This window comes from Typopeltis vanoorti, chromosome 18 (assembly GCF_054136105.1).
Source record: "Typopeltis vanoorti isolate ZY-2024b chromosome 18, IOZ_Tvanoo_1.0, whole genome shotgun sequence".
Lineage (NCBI taxonomy): Eukaryota > Metazoa > Arthropoda > Arachnida > Uropygi > Thelyphonidae > Typopeltis > Typopeltis vanoorti.
This window is the reverse complement of record NC_143566.1, coordinates 93482154-93503349: the sequence shown is the minus strand read 5'-3', so window position 1 is coordinate 93503349 and position 21196 is coordinate 93482154. Positions and strand designations below refer to the sequence as shown.

General features: G+C 37.4%; 1 protein-coding gene across 4 annotated transcripts in view; it reads right to left on the bottom strand.

Moving 5' to 3' along the window:
* Positions 1–19600, bottom strand: part of LOC150096940 (thiamine-triphosphatase-like) — a 188605-nt gene extending 169005 nt beyond the window's left edge. For 2 of the 4 annotated variants that reach the window (XM_090408586.1, XM_090408585.1), the window contains exons 1-2: positions 18790–18850; positions 9054–9132 (exon numbers count right to left, since the gene is read on the bottom strand). Coding sequence is in view for 2 of the 4 variants with exons in the window: in XM_090408584.1 (XP_090264710.1) it covers positions 9058–9074 (17 nt within the window). In the remaining 2 variants the exon portion in view is untranslated. Of the gene's footprint in view, positions 1–9053; positions 9133–18789; positions 18851–19163 lie in introns of those variants that run through there. The other 2 variants (XM_090408584.1, XM_090408583.1) reach the window with 2 other exon arrangements.
* Between the last annotated feature and the right edge of the window lie 1596 nt (positions 19601–21196).

Sequence of the window (21196 nt, the reverse complement as noted above, 5' to 3'; positions counted from 1 at the left end):
CCTAGGATCATTTTTTGACTTCATCAGGTAATGGCTGATCATACTGCATTTTTGCTACCCTTATCAATAAAGTCACCCTCCTTGCCTGTCCTTTGTACTTCTCATGGAACTGATTATTACAACTCATATTATGTTACCTCCATAATGCCTTCTTCCATTGTTGTATGCTTAATATCTGTATTCATCCACCTTATTTAAATTTTTGACCCTTGGAATACATTTAGACATTACTTCCACTAGACAGTCTTGAATAGCACCCAAGCAGCATTGATCTCCTTTCCAACTAACTCCTCATTCCATGCTATGGCTGCAAACTGTCTCTTGACTTTTTGTAATCACCAGCTTTGTAGTTCCATATACACCCTTTCCTCAGAGAAGTCTTCATATTGCTAGTAACTACCCTTGTAATCACTTCATTGTCACCATCACCAACTAGAGGGAGATTTGATACCTCATTATAATAACATCCTCTGATGAGATGATCAAATCCAAGACCACTCAATCCTTGCTTGCCCTCTGTTACATACTGCTTGAAGTGGTTGTCCCTCCACTTGAAAAATTCATTTTCTTTACTTCTGGTTGCTATATCTTCATCCCAGTCTATATTACCATAAATGACATCACCCTTATCATCACAAATGATAATATGTAAAAACTGTCATTTGTTGGCTGATACATTGAATGCAGAGTTCCCAGCATCAACTAGAATACAAATCTGCACAAAACATTCATAACTGAGGCTCATAACATTATTATCATAATTAACATCACACTAATTGCTTGGCTAATTTGCTTATACATTTCATGATCACTACATCACACTGCCAGGTCTATAGCAACATCTGACTAAGCATTTTTCCATTCACCTTTATCTCACATCATACTATCTCAAAACCACTACCACTATTTCCCCTTTACATCTCTACCCTGCATGGATATGACTTCTTTTCTGTCAACAATAACACTTGCCTCCCTTATTACCTTTTCTGTCTTCATGAAAAACATGATGCCATTCCATTTCTATCGGTATGTTATCCTTCTTCATCCAGTCATGCCTCCCTTATTCCACCAATTTTTGGCTGAATGAACTCAATCAATGCAACCATTTCATTTACTTTGTTTCTGATAGTTCTAGTATTCATATACAACCATAACAGCTGTTTTCTGGATTTATACTACCATTTTTTTATACTTCTTATTAAATGAGACTTCTCCATGCCTTCCCTTTTCTCCTTACCCATCCCATCCCAGAACCTTCTTCAAACTCAACTGTTCTCCCTACATCCCAAGCCATCATATTCCTTTCTTGCTCACACTCACACACACAATCCTCTTGTTTCTATGTCTACTACACCTTACTCCTTGCTCCCAATGAGTATCAATTCTCTATCTATCCATTTTTGTATTTGAATCGAAATAAAGTTGGTTTCCAAATCTTCACGACCAGATATATTGATTCGCCTATAATTTGGCTGAATTTGGCTACAATTTTTGGCTGAATGAACTCAATCAATGCAACCATTTCATTTACTTTGTTTCTGATAGTTCTAGTATTCATATACAACCATAACAGCTGTTTTCTGGATTTATACTACCATTTTTTTATACTTCTTATTAAATGAGACTTCTCCATGCCTTCCCTTTTCTCCTTACCCATCCCATCCCAGAACCTTCTTCAAACTCAACTGTTCTCCCTACATCCCAAGCCATCATATTCCTTTCTTGCTCACACTCACACACACAATCCTCTTGTTTCTATGTCTACTACACCTTACTCCTTGCTCCCAATGAGTATCAATTCTCTATCTATCCATTTTTGTATTTGAATCGAAATAAAGTTGGTTTCCAAATCTTCACGACCAGATATATTGATTCGCCTATAATTTGCAACATCCATCTTGGCACCATTCTTATATAACAGGACTATTTTGTTTCATTTCCACTCATTCAAAAGGATCTGTCTACAATGACACAGTAGCAGCAATGGATATTGCATATCTGTCTCTCATTGACTGCCACCACAGATGTCATATCATAGCATCAGTTCATAGCAAAATCTACAAAAGTATTACGCACACTTGGCAATGATGTGCAGTAGGTCTGGCAACCTTTCGCTTGTAGGTTAAATATTAAAAAAAAAAAAAAAAAAAAAGAGAGACAGAGAGAGCAACATTCAACAGATCTACTATTTCTCCTCTAGCTATCACCCTTCTACCATATTCATTCACTAGTTCTTCTGCCTTTAATTTTACTCAATGCATAGTGATAGAACTCTCTAGCAATTCCTTTGGGCTGCATGTCTAATCCTTATAAATACATTTTTCTTCCTTATCATTCCTACTATACTTACAATACTTACACCCTCTTCTCTCAACAGTTCTTTCCATTCACAACACTTTCTTGTTATCTACTGATACATACTAAAATGAAGTGACAAGTAATTGATACTGATTTAATTGATACTCTCAGCTTTCAGCATGCAGCCAGATATTTCTTTCAAGTATCTCTTTCATCAAGAGCAAAGAATTAGATTTGAAACTAAATTTGGATCTTCACAGTATTTATACTAAACCAATACAGTTATCAAAAAACAACAAATTACAGGATAACCACAGTAATTAACTTAAAAAAAAATCAGCTAATGTCTTTTTACATCTTTTTATTCCTGTATAGGGAGTAGGCGATGCAATTTAGCTCTACCTTCTGGAGACTGAGTGGGCAGTTCAATCTGCACTGGTACCCAATCAGAGATAGATGGCATAAGGCTATCATTAATTAAGCGGCACACAGTGAAGAGAGATGGCTCAACATGTGCCGCCATCTTATGGTCCCTAACCTAACACAATATATTTAATGTCTGAAATAATGTGGGTTCTACGGTCGATTTTCTTGAGTTTACGGGGCGAAAAACCAGAGTTTTGGGAGAAAAAACCCGCTTGCCCATGCCAGAGATCGACTAACTCGGAACTGGTCAAAAAAAAGCCTTAGAAAAATTTCCTCTAGTCGCCGACTAGATTTGAAAGCAAGTCTTCCTTCGTGCAGTTAGCACTGTGGTGTGCAAATGCCACATCCACTGAGCTACACACGCATTACCTAACTTTAATGAAAGTACAGATATTTTGTAATGAAAATAACAGTACATCATCATCATCATCAGTGTGTAGAAACAAGCAAATCAAACAGGAATACACAGTACATACAAAAATTGGTTTATCTATTAAAAGCCTATCCATCCATCCCCAACTTTTTGGGGATGGATGGATAGGCTTTTAATAGGTAAACCAATGGTGCTGTTTAGCTTCATTCTAGTAATGAAGTTGCCACTTTCCTACAATGGATGAATAGCCTTCATCCACACATTCAATTCACCATGGAAAAAGATAATGCTGGTAGTCTACCATTCTTGGACATCCTTCTTACTCGCACATCCTTCGGTACTTTGCCAACCAGTGTTTATCAAAAACCTATCTTTGCTGGCAGATAAATACACCAAAAATCTGCTCATCGCACCTCTCAAAAAATTGGTGTTATCAAGTCTAATTAAGAGAGCACATAATATATGCTCCTCTCCCTCACGCTTACAACAAGAACTTCTCACTGCCAAAACTTTAACAGAATTAAATGGTTACAACCCTCATCAAATACAGCAGATAACTGACTCCTATGTTCCAACACTATGTTCTAATCTCTTATTTCTGGTATCTCTGAATCTACTGGTAGAATTTTGAAGGAAGTATCAGCTTATTCCTGCATATTTTCCTGACTGACTGATTTATGCTCACGCACAGACGCATACCTCACTGTGTAGGCATTTGAAATTGAAGTCCTATGGAATATGGTGGAGAATCCTTATTTTCCAGGAGTGTCTTATGTCTGTAGATGTGTGTTCACGGGGGGGGGGGGGGGGCCTCCAATAAGCAGGGAGGTGATCTTACACAAGGTGATGAAATTCATCTCCCACCTAGATAATCACAAACATCCATTCCTATAGCAGGATTCAAACCAGCAGTTTGTTAGTTGGAGAGTGGGTACTCTAACCAGTTGGCAAACCAGGCTGGAAAATTTTATTCCAACCAGATTTTATTCTGAACAAATTTTATATACTGGTTGCATAATCGATAGATGTTATAATCTCACTCCACAATTGTTTTTGACTCTAATGTGACAATGTGCTTTAGCCCAATAGGATATGAAGCCGTTGATGAGATTCTAGCAAAACTCTTTCCTGAAGTGTCTGCAATATTACTTCAGGTTCAGCAATCACACATCTACTATGTTCCAGGGTAGATGAACAGTGTATTTTCTATCTACCTTTCATTTACCAGATTTTATAGTGTACTTTTGCATTGGGTGCATAATGATAGATGATGTAAACTTAATCCACGATAGTTTCTGAGTCTAATGTGACATAATGTGCTTTAGCCTGAGCATGTTTAAAAGATTTGATGTGGCAGGACTCTAAATATATCCCATGTTCTGATCTTTTCTGGCTGCTTGGTGTTCAGGGTTCCACCACCACTTTAGACAGAGTGGAAATCGAGATTTTATTGAGATTTGCATTGGTTGCTGTTGCCTGAACAATACAATCTGCATACTTCACTGCTTCAGCATTAAATTTTGCAAGATAGGAAGAAGTATTCCAGTCAGCCTGGTGAATTTCACAAACTGATGTCCATATAAGAGAACAATATGGTAGCATATTGTTCTCTTATATTGTCCATATAAGCTCAATATGGTATAATACAGTACCATATTGAGCACCATATGCTTCCTGTAATTTTTTTTTTTTTTTGGAAAAAAAAAATAAAGACAAGAATACTAAATAACTTTATACCAAAATTCTGTTCCTGATGACATCCCTCCAACTTTCAAATATTACTCTAGAGCTCACTTTTCTGTATGCTTTTCACATCAGTATATCATCTGCAGTCAACCATCTCTTGCTGGCACTATAATTTGTGGCTAAAGTGATTTGATTGAGGAACATCTATGTTATTGGTCCAAACAAATCCAAGCAGCCTTTTCCTAATACTATCACTGTTTGCTTAACACCTATCATATTATCTTACAATCAGAGGTCTGCCACCTAAATCTCATTCATATTCCTATGCATACTCTCTCTCTCTCTCTCTCCTCTCAACTGCAATCAATCCAATTTTCTTAATATATTTCTGGAGATATTTAAGCAGTCCTATAAAATTGAGCTAAAAACATAGAAGAACAATAGAGCAGCAAAACAAAAACAAATGTTGATTACTAATCAAGAGCAAAAAGGCCTGCCCTACTAAACTGATATATGCCAGTTACAAAAATGAATTAACTTTCTAAATTGCAAGACAAATAAAGAATTCCACTGATGTGCTTGATGCCACTTCAAGTTTTTTTGGAAGCAAATGACAAAAATATAACAAAACTGAAAAACAGAAAAGTAAAAGATGGTGGTTCTCACACATACACACTTCAGCTAGCAATAAATGCAGTTGGAAAGAGAGGATCTGAAAAGACTGCTGAAAGATGTGAGAGCAAAGAGTGAAAATTGTTATTCTGTTACAAAGATATGATAGTGCTGATTTAAAAAGAAGGGGTATGATGGGAAACAATGTAATGTTGCATGCTGTGCAGAAGAAATGGCTGCAACTTTTTGGATGTGTAATGAGTTTGAGAGAAGAACAGATTTACATAAGAGGAAAGGCCTGCACTTGAATACATCTCATATCAGGAGTACAGAGAAATTATTTGGTATAAAAAGATATATGGAAAGTTAGAAAAAAAACTAGACAATGATGAGAATCTTTGCATAAGAGTGATTAAACTATGCAATTGTTAATGTTAGATGTACATAATTATGGAGATGATTATAATGAAATGGTGATTGTGTGCTCATCCAGCTTAGATAAGTTTTGATGTTTTCCATTCTTCTTCTTCTCACAAGTTTAGGCTTATTTCTTCTGCAAGTGTTTTATAGCAGATTTCGGTAACTTGTTGCTAGCTGTTGGCTTATAGCCGATTCTTTAGCCAGCTGATCTGCTCTCTCGTTTCCTGCTACTACAGTATGCACATTCACCCAGCAGAACTTGATTTTAACGATTTTAATATCGTACTTCGTTTATTCTCACCGATGACAAAAGACTCATGATTTTTGTTTAGGGGAAATGACCATGTATAATACTTGTCACACTGATACTAAAACAGACAGCAAGACAACTAACCATTCATTAGTTCATTTTCCCCAGTATTTATGTGCCATCACATCTAGTTACTACGACACGTGGTGATCTAATGAAGTCCCAGGATATAATATAAGAATGATACAAAAAATGATAATTTTTATATACGCTTCATCCATTAAAATCAAAATATATAATTTTTTTGTTTTTGATTTAGTTATTTGTGGCAATTGAATATTTTGCTTTTTTCAAATAAACGATTCAAAATTTCGCGGCACCCAGTTTGAGAATCACTGTCCTAAGCAAATCTGTTTTATGAATACATATAAAGATAGAAATGGATGTGGCAATGCCAGTAGTTATGATATTTAGCAATGCAAGCTAAAAAGCTAAGAGTTAGAAAACATTATCTTTTTTTTCAAGTTACTTTTTAGAGTCTAACAAGCAATCTCACACCAAGTGATGAAAATCATCTACCACAAACACATTCTGCAAAAAATACTGTTGCTCATAGAAATTTATTGCAAAAGGTCTTCCCTGTATATTACAAAGGATACATTAAACTTATTCAGTATTTGCAATCACCACAATTTCTGATGATGTTCACCCATCACACTCCAAGTAAAAAATTGTTGTTCATTGCTTTCTCGCATCCTTCTTATCAGGAACTATCAGGAATGGTCTTTCATTCTACCCCCACTTTGTGAATAATCTCTGCATTAATATGACATTGCTATCCCTCCAAATTTATATATTTCTGTTATATCACCTCCTTTTTCTCATATCCAAAATATATGCTACATAATGAGAATAATGAAATTTCAGAATGCTAAAATAATTCACTGTTCTTTATGCCTTACGTAAAAGCCTTATTCATTTCACAGATGCAAATATTTAGCAGATAACAATGATATAAAGTGAACATTACCTGAATCATGCATTTAGGTTTAAAGCTTATGTTTTGGTTTAATGGAATGAAGGCAGTAGTACATTAGAAATGAATTAAATGATGTTTAGTGACTTCAATATTTGGTTTCTGTCACAAAGATCATCAAGGATATGATATAAAAAATGCAAGGGTACACAAGTAACAAAAACAAGTAGAAAGAATTAGAATAAAAAATATGATATAATAGAAAGCATTGGGCAGATGAGGGTAATGTTATTGGCAGGGGTCAGCATGGATTTGTTAAGGGATGTTCTTGTTTAAGTAATGATAAGCTGATAATTAAGTTGCAGCATATGAGTTTGGATATTAGGTTAGTGAGTTGCATTGGGGATTGGCTGTCTGATAAGTATTAGTGGACTGTGTATGAGGGATTAGTATCAAGCAGACAGCATGTTACAAGGGAAGTCCTATAGGGCTCAGTACTGGGACACATATTGTTTAACCTTTATATTAATGGCACTGTCAATGGATTGCATGGAAATATTCAGTTGTTTACAGATGATGTGAAGCTGGGAAAGGTTATCAGTAATAATGTCAATGTGGTAGCCCTTCAAGAGGATTTCAATAAGCTGGACAAATAAATGGGAGTATCAATTTAATGCAACAAAATGTAAGGTGCTGAAGTTTGGTAGATTGAAAGGAAGGAGCAAGGACAAGGTCCATTCCTGAAAATTACCAATGGAGGTGGTGAATAAGAGGGTGAGTAGTGGCTTTTTTGCAAGGAGAATGGTTGGACCTTCGAATGCATTGCCTGATAAAGTAGTGAGAGCATAAACAGTCAATGAGTTTAAGGAATGGTATGATAGATTTTGTGTTAATTAAGATAGATCTCCCATGATGAGTCTAATGACTCTATGGAGGTCCCAAATAATAATAATCTAAGCACAAAGTGCTAAACATTAAGGCATTCCTCTATGAGTGCTTATGGACAGCCTTGGTTGTTGGGTGGGAGGTCTAAGAATAAGAATTTATATAGTTCTGTGAAACATCCCAAGTTACATTGGAAAACTCTAAATCACCTCTTGTTCAATAAACAAGATTACCTACAGATAAAAGCCCCCCCACACACACACACAGGACTTTATGCTTTTAGTCTGATTACTTCCACTTGTTTTGTTTTTTCTTGTGTGCATATTACAATTCTTATTTTGTATCTTTTGTAACTACAACAATATCTCAGATAAAATATTGGAGTCATTAAACCAACATTTAGTTTTTTTTCTATGTAAATGCTTCATTCACTTAAACAAAAAAAATGAGCATTATCTACCAATCCTTGTGAAAACCACTGCTTGCTCTACAAAAGGTTCAAATCCTACATAAGGTATCAATGCTTGTAAAAGCTTATGCTGGATGAGCTTGCATTAGCACCTTGAGTTTATATAAGTGCTTCTGTAGTGCAGTCACAAGGACATCACAACATTTCAACTTTGATTAGATACATGAGGGAGTTTGAATTTCATTTAGCAACTGAAGAATCCTTCCAAGGATTTTTCAGCTAAAAGTGATCTGCCAGTTTCATGCAGATAGCAAGATTTTTTTAATCAAGCAACACAGGCAGAACTGCAAGGGGTTAAGGTTTTTGAATTAAGGCTACAACAGCTAATGCTATGAGGTAAGCATATTATTTCTGTGGCTAGCTGGCTGGCTTTTTAAGATGAAAAAGAGCTTAAAGGAAGAAAAAATTTTGTCACTTCTGTATTAGACCAGCTAATTCACTGTCAGTTTAAAAAGCATGATCCAGAAAAACATATACAATTTGCCACTGCAATACCATAGCCTAATAGCTTTAGTTGCTTTGGCCATAATTCAAATCAATTCACACCTTGAGTTTATGAGGTTTATTAAAAATAAAATATACACACCTACTTTGAACTATTTAGTAATTTACATACTATACATGCACATATTATGGAATTCAATAATTGGATAGTTACCTACACTTTGAAATGAAACATCCAAATCCCAATTCTCTCTCAAGTTTCTATCTTCATTTATAATTCGTATTTTTTGATCCTAAAAATATATAAACAACCTGAGAATGCAATGCACAAGAAAATATTCATACAGTATTAAATAAAAGATGTGTTGAATGTAATTGGTGTTGCATATGCCTACCTCAGTAGCTCAGCTGATTAAAAAAAAAAAAAGTGTTGTTTACAGCAAAGGCTATGGATTTGAATCCCATAAGTTTCCATGATAACTATCTAAAGCAGCATATGATGGAAACAATACAAGATTTATCAGTGTTGGATTTGATGATATCCTCACAGGATGTGGTTGTGAATGAGGTATCAACACTGCCAGCGGTGGTAAAAGTGATCATGAAGTACTGGTTTGGAAGTAGTCAAACAGGAAAAAAACTGTTATCAAGAAGGTCTACATGTAGAACTATCAGGTGGATGACTATGAGAAACTCCGTAGTCAACTAGGATCAATACATTGGGTTGATGAATTGCTTAGAAAAGATGTTGACAATGCATATGAAATGATAAGGTGGTATCTAACACAAGCAATGCATAACTGCATACCAAGAGTAAAGCGAATAAACAATGAAATTAAGCAAGCAGTGTTACAAAAGAAGTTATTATGGAAGAAGTACAAGACAGTTTGTAGTATACAGATGCATGAAGAATATAAACTGCAGGCTAGAAAAATGAATTACATGGTTAAAAAGGAAAAGCAGAATAAGAGAGGAGATTTGCTAGTCAGGTCAAAGCTAATCCAAGGGAATTTTTCTGCTAATGTGGCAAGCAAAAGGAAAAATAATTATGGCAGGTTGACACACTGGTGGATAGCAGAATAACCATTGAAAAGGGTATAGTGGAATTACTTACCAACCACTTCATTAGTGTATAACATAGTGGTGTGAATGATGCTGTGCAATATGTAGAAAGTAGGCAAGGATTAGGAGAATTAAAGGTGAAAGAATCAGAGATGTATCAAGTGTTGTTTGGGGTTAGATGCTAATAAGGCTAATAAGGAATGGATGACATATCACAAGTATTTTTCAGGAATGTGCAAAAAAGTTAGCCAAGTCATACCACTGACCTGGTTATTTAATGTAAGTCTCGCAGTGGGGAAGGTTCCTAAGGAGTGGAAAGAAGACAAAATAATACCTCTCCACAAGCATGGTTTGAGAACAGAAGTTTCCAATTATAGACTGGTCTGTATATCAGCAATTATGATCATTATTTCATGAATATAGCATCCTAGAAAAATAGTGGGGAAGGGGTTCTAGACCAGGGGTTCCCAACCCTATGCCCGCAGGCACCATGGCGCCCAATTTGTGTGTGCCCGCCGCTGTTCAACCGTGTGCCGTATAGTCTGAAATAATCACGCAGCAATTTATGGCATGCTATATGATGCATGCGTTAATGACACATGACGAGTATTAAACGCATACAATGTAAAGTAGATGTGCATTCGAAGTTGTTCATATGATGAACAAGATGATGATGGAGAATATGATGATATTCCAGTTTAAGAACTGGAATATCATCATATTCTCCTAATTATGAAGCACTCACTGGCCAATGAAATGCAATGCCAAAGATCACACTAACTTACATATATATTTAAATTTTTATATAATGTAAACTTTTAAGTAATAAAACATTTGATTATAATATAAACTTTATATGTATTCATTTAACAAAAGAATTCAAAAAATTTGCTTGAAAAAATAGATGGCGCCTGTCACCCTACCGGTATTTTGAATGTGCTCTAGGAAACAAAAAGGTTAGGAACCCCTGTTCTAGACAATGCCCCAGCTGGCATAAAATCTCATGTTGTACCATCATATGTATTTGTTGTTAATCCAATAGAAAGTACAATTTGGTTGGCTAAGTTCCAAACTGCCAGCCTGATTTGTTCAGTACTCAGTGGATACTTAATAAGATCTCTTCTGTTTTTGTCTTGTGAATAATGCTCATTATTGAGGCTGTATGGTGTGAGACAGAGGTGAATATAATGAAATACTTCATTGGATGTTGTTATAGACTTAGTAATTCGAGGGTACTGATCAGGAAATGTATAAGCAAATGGAAAAGGGTAATTACAGGGTATTTCAAAAAGAATGTTCCGATTTGAAAATTGTATATCTCTGCAACCACGAAGCACAAATGAACGCGACTTGTACCATGTGAACGGCCTTGACCCAGAGTTTGATAGGACGACCGCTAGATGCCACTACTAGTGCCCAAATAGCCGCTACGCTTAGTTAATGAGAAGATGGTGTCTAGTCAACAGGAGTTTTATGTTCTCAAATTTAGCAAGACCGAGTCCGTGATTACAGTGCAGCGTGCGTTTAGATGACATTACGGAATTGATCCACCACTGGACAAAAACATTCGTCGTTGGTATCGACAATTTCAAGAAAGAGGGTGTTTATGTAAGGGAAAGAGTCCTGGACGACCATGCACCTCAGAGGGGAATGTGCAACGAATTCAAGAGGCTTTTCAGCGAAGCGTGCAAGTCCACTCGTCGTGCTAGCTGAGAACTTACCATCCCTCATGTGACTGTTTGGCATGTGTTACAGCGACATTTACCTATGAAGCCATACAGATTGCAACTGGTGCAAGCTCTTTGTGTAGGTGACAAAAAAAACGAACAGATTTTGAGGACATGGAGGACGACACCTTCCTACAAAGGTTGATTTTTAGTGATGAAGCAACCTTTCATCTAAGCAGTAATGTTTCACACCACAATGTTCGCATATGGGGACTTGAGAATCCACATGAAATTGTACATGAATGTGATTCACCAAAACTTAATGTTTTTTTGTACGATTTCTGTTAGAAAGGCTTATGGTCCTTTCTTTTTTGAGGAAAACACTGTTATGGGAAACTCCTATCTTGAAATGCTGCAGGACTGGCTACTTCCACAGAAGAATGAAGAATCTGAAGATTACATTTTTCAGCAAGGTGGAGCACCGCCACATTGGAACCTCCAAGTTTGTCGGTTTCTAAATGAAACATTGCCTCAGTGTTGGATTGGACACACGGGACCCCACGACTTGGCACTACACTCTTGGCCTCCAAGATCTCCAGACATCACACCTTGTGACTTCTTTTTATGGAGATACGTAAAAGACTGTGTTTATGTTCCTCCATTACCTACTGACTTGGATGAGCTCAGAACCAGAATCACAGCTGCAGTAAATTCTGTGACAGAAGACACTCTCACAACACATTTGGGATGAATTCAGCTATTGGCTTGATGTTGTCCGTGCAGCAGGTGGAGGGCACATTGAGCATTGTAATTGTGGTGAGTGAAACTTTAGGCCTTACTTCATACTTGGTAATTTATTTTGTAACTGTACCACATTTTCATTATTAAATATAATTATTTGAAATCGGGTCATTCTTTTTGAAACACCCTGTATTATGAGTGAATTTAATTATGGCAATATAGATATGATAGAGAAAATAATTTTGAGATTTTGAGGGACAACTACCTCAGTATGTAACAGAGGGCATATAAAGATTAAGGATCTTGGATTTGATCATCTCATCAGAGGATGTTATTATAAATGAGGTGCCAAATTACCCTCCAGTTAGGTCAATCTGTGTGTCAGGTGTGGAAAGACTGGTGAGAATCAGATCCAGAATTGGGTTGATAACAGGTATTATCTGTGATGGACAGCATGGATTTGCTAAAGGAAGATCATGTTTTAGTAATCTACTTATTACATTAAGGTGACAGCATTGGATGTGGGAGATACACAGTAGTATACTTAGATTTTGCAAAGGCTTTTGATAGTCAAAGTAGAGCAGATGGTGTTAGACATTAGACTAGTGCAGTGGATTGGAGACTGGATGTCTGATGGGTATCAACAAGTTGTGTATGAGGGAGCAACATTCATCCCAGACGAGCAAAGTCACTAGTGGTGTGCCTGAGGGGTCTGTTTTAGAGTCACTGCTGTTTAACCTTGATGCTAATGATACTGGGGAAGATTTAAATGAATATACAGCTGTTTGCAGATGATGTGGTCTTACAAGAAGATTTGAACAGATTGAGTGAATGGGCACAGGAGTGGGGATATCAGTTCAATGTTGCGAAATGTTTTAAAATTTGAAAAACCAAGATGGGATGTAGAATTTACTCTTGGTGGGGATATATTGTTGGAGCTGGAGGAAATAAGAGATCTTGGATGATGGTGGATAAGGATCTAGGATTTAGAGGACATATTGCCAAAATTGTGAAGGCAATACAATTCTGGCAATGATGCGGACACAGACTTGTAGAAGTAAGGAGATTCTGGTTCCATTGTATAAGGCTCTGATTAGGCCACATATGGACTACTGTGCACAGATTTGTTCACCTGGTTTTCAAAAGAATGAAGAGATGTGGAGGTGATTGAACAAAATAGTTTCTGATCTCTGAAATGCTGAATATGAAGAAAGGTTGAGATGATGAGATTTGTAGAGTCTAGTGGATAGGAGGAGGAAGAGGAGTGATATGACAGAGATATACAAGTTAGTAAAGGGTTGTCACAGGATTAATGATGAAGAGGTTTTTCATAAAATGGTGGAAGATTGGGGGGGGGGAACTTATACAGTTTCCAGGTCATCCCTAGAAGCTGTGTAAAGGAGGGTGTCAGCAAGGGAATGAGAAGCAGGTTTTTTTTTGCATGGAGAGTTGTAAATGATTGGAATGCAATGCCTGAGAGCATAGTGTCTGCAGAGAATCTGAACTTGTTTAAGGCATGGTATGATGAGATGTGTATGACAAAATGGACCTCCTAGATGAGTCTGTGACTTCATGGGGTCTTAGGATAATGGTAATAATTATGCCCATGTGGCCCTTTTCCAGTTCTTCAAGTTCGATTAATACTACTTATATTGATAGTTCCTATCTTCAGTGCTTCTGATGTTTGATATATTCTTCTTCTTCTAGATGTTGTTGGTGTTTTTTTTTAGTATGTTACTTTTTTTGCTCATTCTGGTTCCCTGACAAAAATAGTGGAGAAGGCATAAAATCTCATCATGTTGTACCATCATATGCAATTGTTGTTAATCCAATAGAAAGTACAATTTGGCTAAGTTCCAAACTGCTAGCCTCTCCTGATTTGTTCAGTACCCAGTGGATATCTACTAATTAAAAAAAAACTACTTGTTAGAGTTCTAAAAAGTAGCCTGATGATTCACGTTGACAGTATCTTGAGTACTTTCAATAGATATAGGCAATAAATAATTAGTATATTTATTTCCTACATTGATATATAAATAAAGAGGTCAGAGTTGATGGTACCATAAATTGAGGAGTTGGAATTGGAGTCGAAGGTTTTATGTACCGACTCCACAGCCCTAGTAGTTTCCAATCAGGGCAGACAAAAAAAATAAAAAACCTATTAATGAACAGAACTGCTCGATTTCCAAGAGGCTGGCAGGCGAACAGATGAATGTTATTACTGTTCAAATTTGGGCTTTCTCCAAAAAATTAGGGTGATTCCTCAGATCACACAATCAATTGAGTGACCCAAAGGATTATTTAACTCATTACTGAACAGTGGTCCTACTCAGTGACAGGCTCACCCTACCACCGAGCAGAACCACTCTCAGTGAGCAAACCCAAAAGATCACCATCAAACTCTTCACTCCTGACTTGGATGACTCCAGGAGAGAATATTCAGTGGTGGTTCCACTCAAGTGACAGGCAAAATCTCACCAGCGAGCAGAGCCTCTCTATTCTGCAGGAAGCAAGCAAGCTGGCCCATAGATGAACCTCATCAAATGTCATCAATGGGAGCCAGACCCAGAGGAGACAGCAACATAGAATGCAGAAGTCATATTTCCCATTTTCAAGTAGTGTAAAGGTGTGACAGATTATTATTAAAATACTGTGGATAAGAGCTAATTGCTGTAAGTTTTGCATTTAGTTATAAATTAAATTAAAGATGACAAGAAATTATATTCCTATTTAATCCTTTATTCAAGTGTAAGCAAAGTCTCTACATGTGAAGTATCATTATGACTAAGTTATTTGTATACAGAGGCTAATTCATGACTCATGACTATACAGATGACTTCAAAATTATTACCTTATTATCCCATAATGCATTATGGGAAGGGCACATCTATACTGGTTTTGACCTTTATTGAGGTACTGTTAAAGTGTGTGGGGGGAGTACCTCTCCTGAGAGACCCTAAACCATCACTATTAAACTCATCACTCCTGATGTGAATCACTATGGGGCAGAAAACTCGGTGGTGGTGCCACTCAGTGATAGGCAAAATCTTGCCACCAAGCAGAACCACTCTACTACCCAAGAGGCAGGCAAGCACACATGCTATATAATGAAAGGGAATTCTCCAAAAACTCAGGCGATCCCCCAGATCATGTTAATCTCAGTGAGTGACCCAAAGGATCATTTAACTCAGAACTCAGCAGTGGTTTCACTCCACCACCAAGAAATCCTCATTGGTGGCTCTGCCCAATGGTAGGCAGAGGATTTCTTCACCACCACTGAGCAGTGCCACTCATCTCCCAGGGGAAAAAGCATCCACTTCAGTGGCCCCCACCTCTGAGGAAACCACTTCGGCACAAAGGTGCATCAGTAGGAGCGAGACCCAGATGAGATAACAAGTTTGAAGTAATGCAAAAGTCAATCTCCCATAGGATAGAAAAAATACTAAATGCTCCCCAGAAATCCTTTCATTGCCTATCACACAAGATTACAGCAAAATTGTTACCATCTCATAATTCAAGACACATCTGAAAAGATATTTAGAGTGTTTAACAAATATCAGCTATGCACCATATTTAAACCACATGTCAAATTGGCAACTCTCATTCATTCACTTAAAGACAAATTCTCTTCTTTATCGCATCCAGGAGTTTATGAAATGCCTTGTTCTTGTGATCTGGCTTACTATGCACAGACAGGAAGAGCTGTTGACATCCACCTTGGTGAACATAAAATATATTTGGCATGTCAGGCTTTGCAGACCATGCACAGGATACCCCTTCACACAGGATCAAATGGAAGAAAACAAAAGTGCTACATAGAAGTCATAAGTCAGAGAGACTGTTTTTAAAACCAATAGCAGCTTTAAAACAAAGTTCAAACCTCAACAAGTATGGCTGCATAAATTTACCACAAATCTTGGAGAGAGTAATTTTAAGATCTGATTAATACTTGTTTTCTCTCTTTTTCCAATATAGATGGAACCAATTAGGACTTTAGTTTCTGTGTTGTCCATTGCAATTTTTTTAAATTAGTCCCACTGTAATACCAAATTGCTGTTGTTTCATGAACTGTGACAAACTGTTCTTGTGTTCTGAAGATGATGGATATAATATCAGCTAATAAATATTAATTATTTTCTTATCATTCTGTGTTGTAATCAATACCATTAAAATAAACTAACATTTGAAACAATAAGATTTGTTTCAAACTAGTATCAGAATACAAGGGCAGTAGTTCAATATAAAAATATCACAACTACAAAACTTGAAATCAAATGAGTTATGCAATATTAACCATTCTCCACATGCCTTCTTAACATTTTCATCCAAGAAGTCATTAAAGAGGCGTTGTCTTCAACCAAATGAGTACAAGTCAATGGAAGACCAATCACACACACACACACACACACACACACACATTATATACACAGATAATATAGTAATCATAACAGATAGCAAATCAAATCTCTAATAGCTGCTTTCAAAATTACAATAAACCTGCAGAAATATATGATTATAAATTCAAGTAAAACAAAGATAATGAAAACTGGAAGACATCCAGAAGATATAAAGATAACACTTAATGGTTTTAATTACCTAGGAGCATACTTGACTTCAAATTTAAATGAGATAGTAACAATAAAACACAGACTCTTCATAGCATGGTCAATGGTGAATAAACTTAATAAAATTTGGAATAACAAAATTCCTACAACTCTACAAATAAAACTATACAAAATTACAATACTACCAACAGCTCTCTATGAAGCAGAAAGTTGGACTTTAAAGAAAGAAGCAGAGAGGAAACTGTTACCTTTTGAAATAGAATGCTTTAGGAAAATAAACAGAACATAAAACTAATGCATAAGTAATGCAAGATTTGAATATCCCTAAACTCAATAAGTCTTAACACATTCAAACCTAGATGGGTCTTTGACTCCATGGGATCTTGGGATAATAATAGTAATAATTAAAAAGCATGAACTCCATTGGTCTGGTCACATTGTGCAAATGGAATTGGACAGACTTTCTCTCTATATGTTTGAAGGCACTATGGAGGTACAAGACCCAGGGGAAGACCAAGATTATCATGGCATAAAGCCCTTAAAAGTGCACTGGACTTTCAAAGTTGTTGGCATTTGAAAGAGCTTGCTTACAGAGAATGGTGGAAGGTCTTATGCAAACGGGACTCAAGCCATCTTGAGGATGGAAGAGAGAGAGAGAGAATTCTTTATCCAAGTCTAAGCAAATTTCACATGGAGTATCTTTAAGACTAGGCTACTTGTATACAGAAGCTAACAACTTCATGTTAGTTGCTTTAGTATTCCATAATGCAAAGCACACATCCTTTCAGGTGTGTATAATGCTATGCATTATGGGAAGGGCCACCACCTAGACCCATTTTGATCTTTATTGAGGTACTGTTAAAGTGTGGGAGTAATTCTCCATAAACTCTGAACGAACTACAATATCACTCTAAACTGCATTGAGTGACCAAGGATCACTAGTTAACTCATCACTTCTGACATGGATCACTACAGCACTACAGGACAGGAAACTCAGTGACTGGAAAATTGGCAGATTATCTAAACCTAAGCCAAAGATGAATGGAGTAACAGGTAAATAATCTGAATCTCCCACAATGATGAGTCTCTGGACTCCATGGAGATGACGTCATAATAATGTGCTGCATGGGATTATCATTAAAAAAACTCACTGAATAACAAAAATCAATGATCAGCAGAAAAATATCGAATAACAATGGAATTAGAATTAAAATATAAGCACAATATATATAAATATCACAAACATAAAAGGGAACCTATGTGGCTATTTGTGGGCTACTGGACGTATGTTTCGGGTTTTATATATAATTTAGACTTAGGTTACATGAGATTTAATCTAAGTTATATTAGAGTGGTCTCTAATAGAACTTTAGGAATAATTTTGTGGTGGTGTGAGTAAGGGGGGGGGGGATATTACTTCTTCCGGGATCCTCACTTGATAATGCTGTAAGTGAAGCGAGAAACATCTGCTAAGAAAATATGAATTTATCCTTGAAAGAAAGTTGGGTCCACCGCAAAGAATCAATCGGTTTTTCTGCACTGCAAGCATTCGGCATACAGTTGTGTACAAACAGCTAAATAAAAAAACGGGAATTCGCGTACATATCATTATTGCACGTAACTTGCGATTAACATGAGAACGTGAAAGCACACTGCATGATATTTTGCAGACCTGGTAAATATAGAATTTAAGGATGGATATGAGGCAATAACATTATTTATAATTTTCCCGAGTCGAATAATAAAATTATTGCTCATTCGAAATGAGTAATTTTTACCATAGCTGTTTAGCTGCACAAATCTAAGTAACAGCATCAATTCCAAACGATTTTTTTCTGCAGAAATATATAAGAGAGGTACATGCATTTCTCCACATCTTACTATTCGAGATTAACTTCATTTTTCTAATACTTACACGTGACTCTGAAACTGTCAACTTATATCTTCATTCCCGCTTCGGCGTAGCCTTGACGTCCACCATACTTCATTACCCAAGTTGCAATGCGCGACCTAATGCGCAAGCGTAATAAGTTGGATTATTTTGAGACTACTGTAGTTAATTAGCGAAACAGAAATGCTCAGTCGCGAAGTTGAGGGAAAATTATAAGTAGCGATAACTTTTAAGTTCTTCTTCATCGTTTCCTGATCTGACGTATATTTCATGAATTGTTCACAGTCATATACATTTAAGATATTAGTACTCGCATTACGTAAGTTGCTTTACATAACAAGAAGACAAGTTTACTAAAATTATTGCTAGATAATGAATGATCAAAATGTCTCTCTCACCTCTCCGCCCTCACCATCTACGGGGGTAGAAAACTAAACTAGGCAGATTCGATAGTGCCACATGTGTTAGTGAATGAATAGTATATACAGTGAAGTCTCCAGCAACTATCGATTATCCGAAGCAGACGAGGATCACCTAGTCTTCTTGTTGCCCCCACCATGTGTCACATTTTCATTGCGCCGTTCTTCGCCTCCCCGCCAGGGAAGCATTAATTCGCCCATTGTTAATAACTTGCGCCGGGATTTGCCAGCCTGCTCGTGCTCACGACAGGACGGCGTCATTCGTAGCAGCCACGTCGTAGAGGTAGGAGGTAAGCCTTGCTGTCCGAGGCTGCAACTCAGTAATAAGCGCTTCGACTGTTCCACTGGACTTTAAAATAGTGCGAGTCAACAGTCGACTGTATACATAATATCTGCTCTGCTGCATGCGTGAAGCGTGGGAGAAAGGCTCTGAGCCAGTACTGCTACTAGCACGCATCCAAGGTAAGCCGTAGCTCTGCGCAAGCCAAGTTTTTTTTTTTTTTTTTAAATGGTTAACTCGTAGATTTACCTCCACTTGAGTTGACATATCATTGTTATTTGAAATATCTGCAAGCAGACTTGGGGAGGGTTTGTGCTGTAGCCTAGGTTACCACAGTTTACATCCTCTTCATCACGTGTTCATGTCCCTTTACTTGCCTCAATGATTGACAGGTATGGTACCCCAGTCATAGTTACACCCGTGGGTAGGGACTGTCAGACCTTTGTGGGAGTATAGGACACTGGGGTAGAAGCACAACAAAGGATGACAGTAGGTCAGGAGGTAGGTGGAGTTTGGCCACGCATGAAGCATATCATGTGATGACTCACGAAGGCCTCCTGAAAAACAGTGACCTGACATCTGGTCCTCTCAGTTGCTGGGCGAAACTTCGGAACGTTAGGATGATTTCTGCTGGTGATAGTGAGCTATCCTTGCTGTTTTTCATCATAGATGGTGAACGGGAAAGTTTCGGGGCTTTCCCGCCACGGAAAATTCTAGCCTGTGACAACATGTGCGAACGGGAAAAGCTGATTGACGTTCGGAAGCTAAGACGACTGGGTTCGGCGTTAACTTCGGAGATCTGTGCGCCGCGAGCATCCTCTCGGGGCCGAGGTGGACTATTCTCTGATCTTGAAGAGGTTGCCAAAGCCACCAGAGGGAGAGTGACCACTGTAGAGAGCAGCTACTGGGCAGTCTCTCTGTGACCAGCTAAATAGCCGTAGTACTAGCCCCCCCAAATCTACGTCGGCCTGGCTATTGGCTGGCGATCGTAAGTAGCGCTGTTTGGTTTCAGGATTTTCTCTTCGTTTCACACTTATGCTGAGTTCTGCGTAAGATTGAAAAATATGCTTCAAATGTTTTTCACATCTAAACAAATAACTGCCAATCTGTATAAACAAAGTAGTATTTCGTTTTTCCTGATTTAATTTAATATTTTGTGAGTGATATTTAGATATTCTTGTTTCATCAAAGATTCGACGTATGGTTAGGTTAATTGTTTCGGTTCTTAACATCGTTCTCCAACCATTGTCCTGTTTTTCATGCAGCCATTTCACTTTAAAAATGGCGGCTTTTAAAAATCGCACATTACGATTTAATGTAGTTAGTTTTTATTTTTAATTAGTGTCTTTCGAAATAACCTTCGCCCATTCTATGATCATTAACAATTTGTACCTGCGTATTCGCCTCCCACGCGTTTGTTTATAAATTTGTTTCCATTTGTGTGGGTGGTTAGCCATGTCAGCAACACGGATTCAGAAACCGGAATCACTCGGCGGGGCGTTAAGTCCTTTTCCACCGCGCATACTTTCAGGCATCTTCTTTCCTTGCTCGGGAGGGGGGGGGGAACCACAGGACATTTGCATGATCGTGGTGCAAGACTGACAGCCTCTGTCATAAACAAGGGGGCTGGTTCGCCAATAAAAACTCAGCATCATTCTAGGTGCGAAACTGCCATGTGCGCGCCACATAGTGCAATGCTAATGGCTGAAGCAGCCGTTCCCGGCCAGCCAAT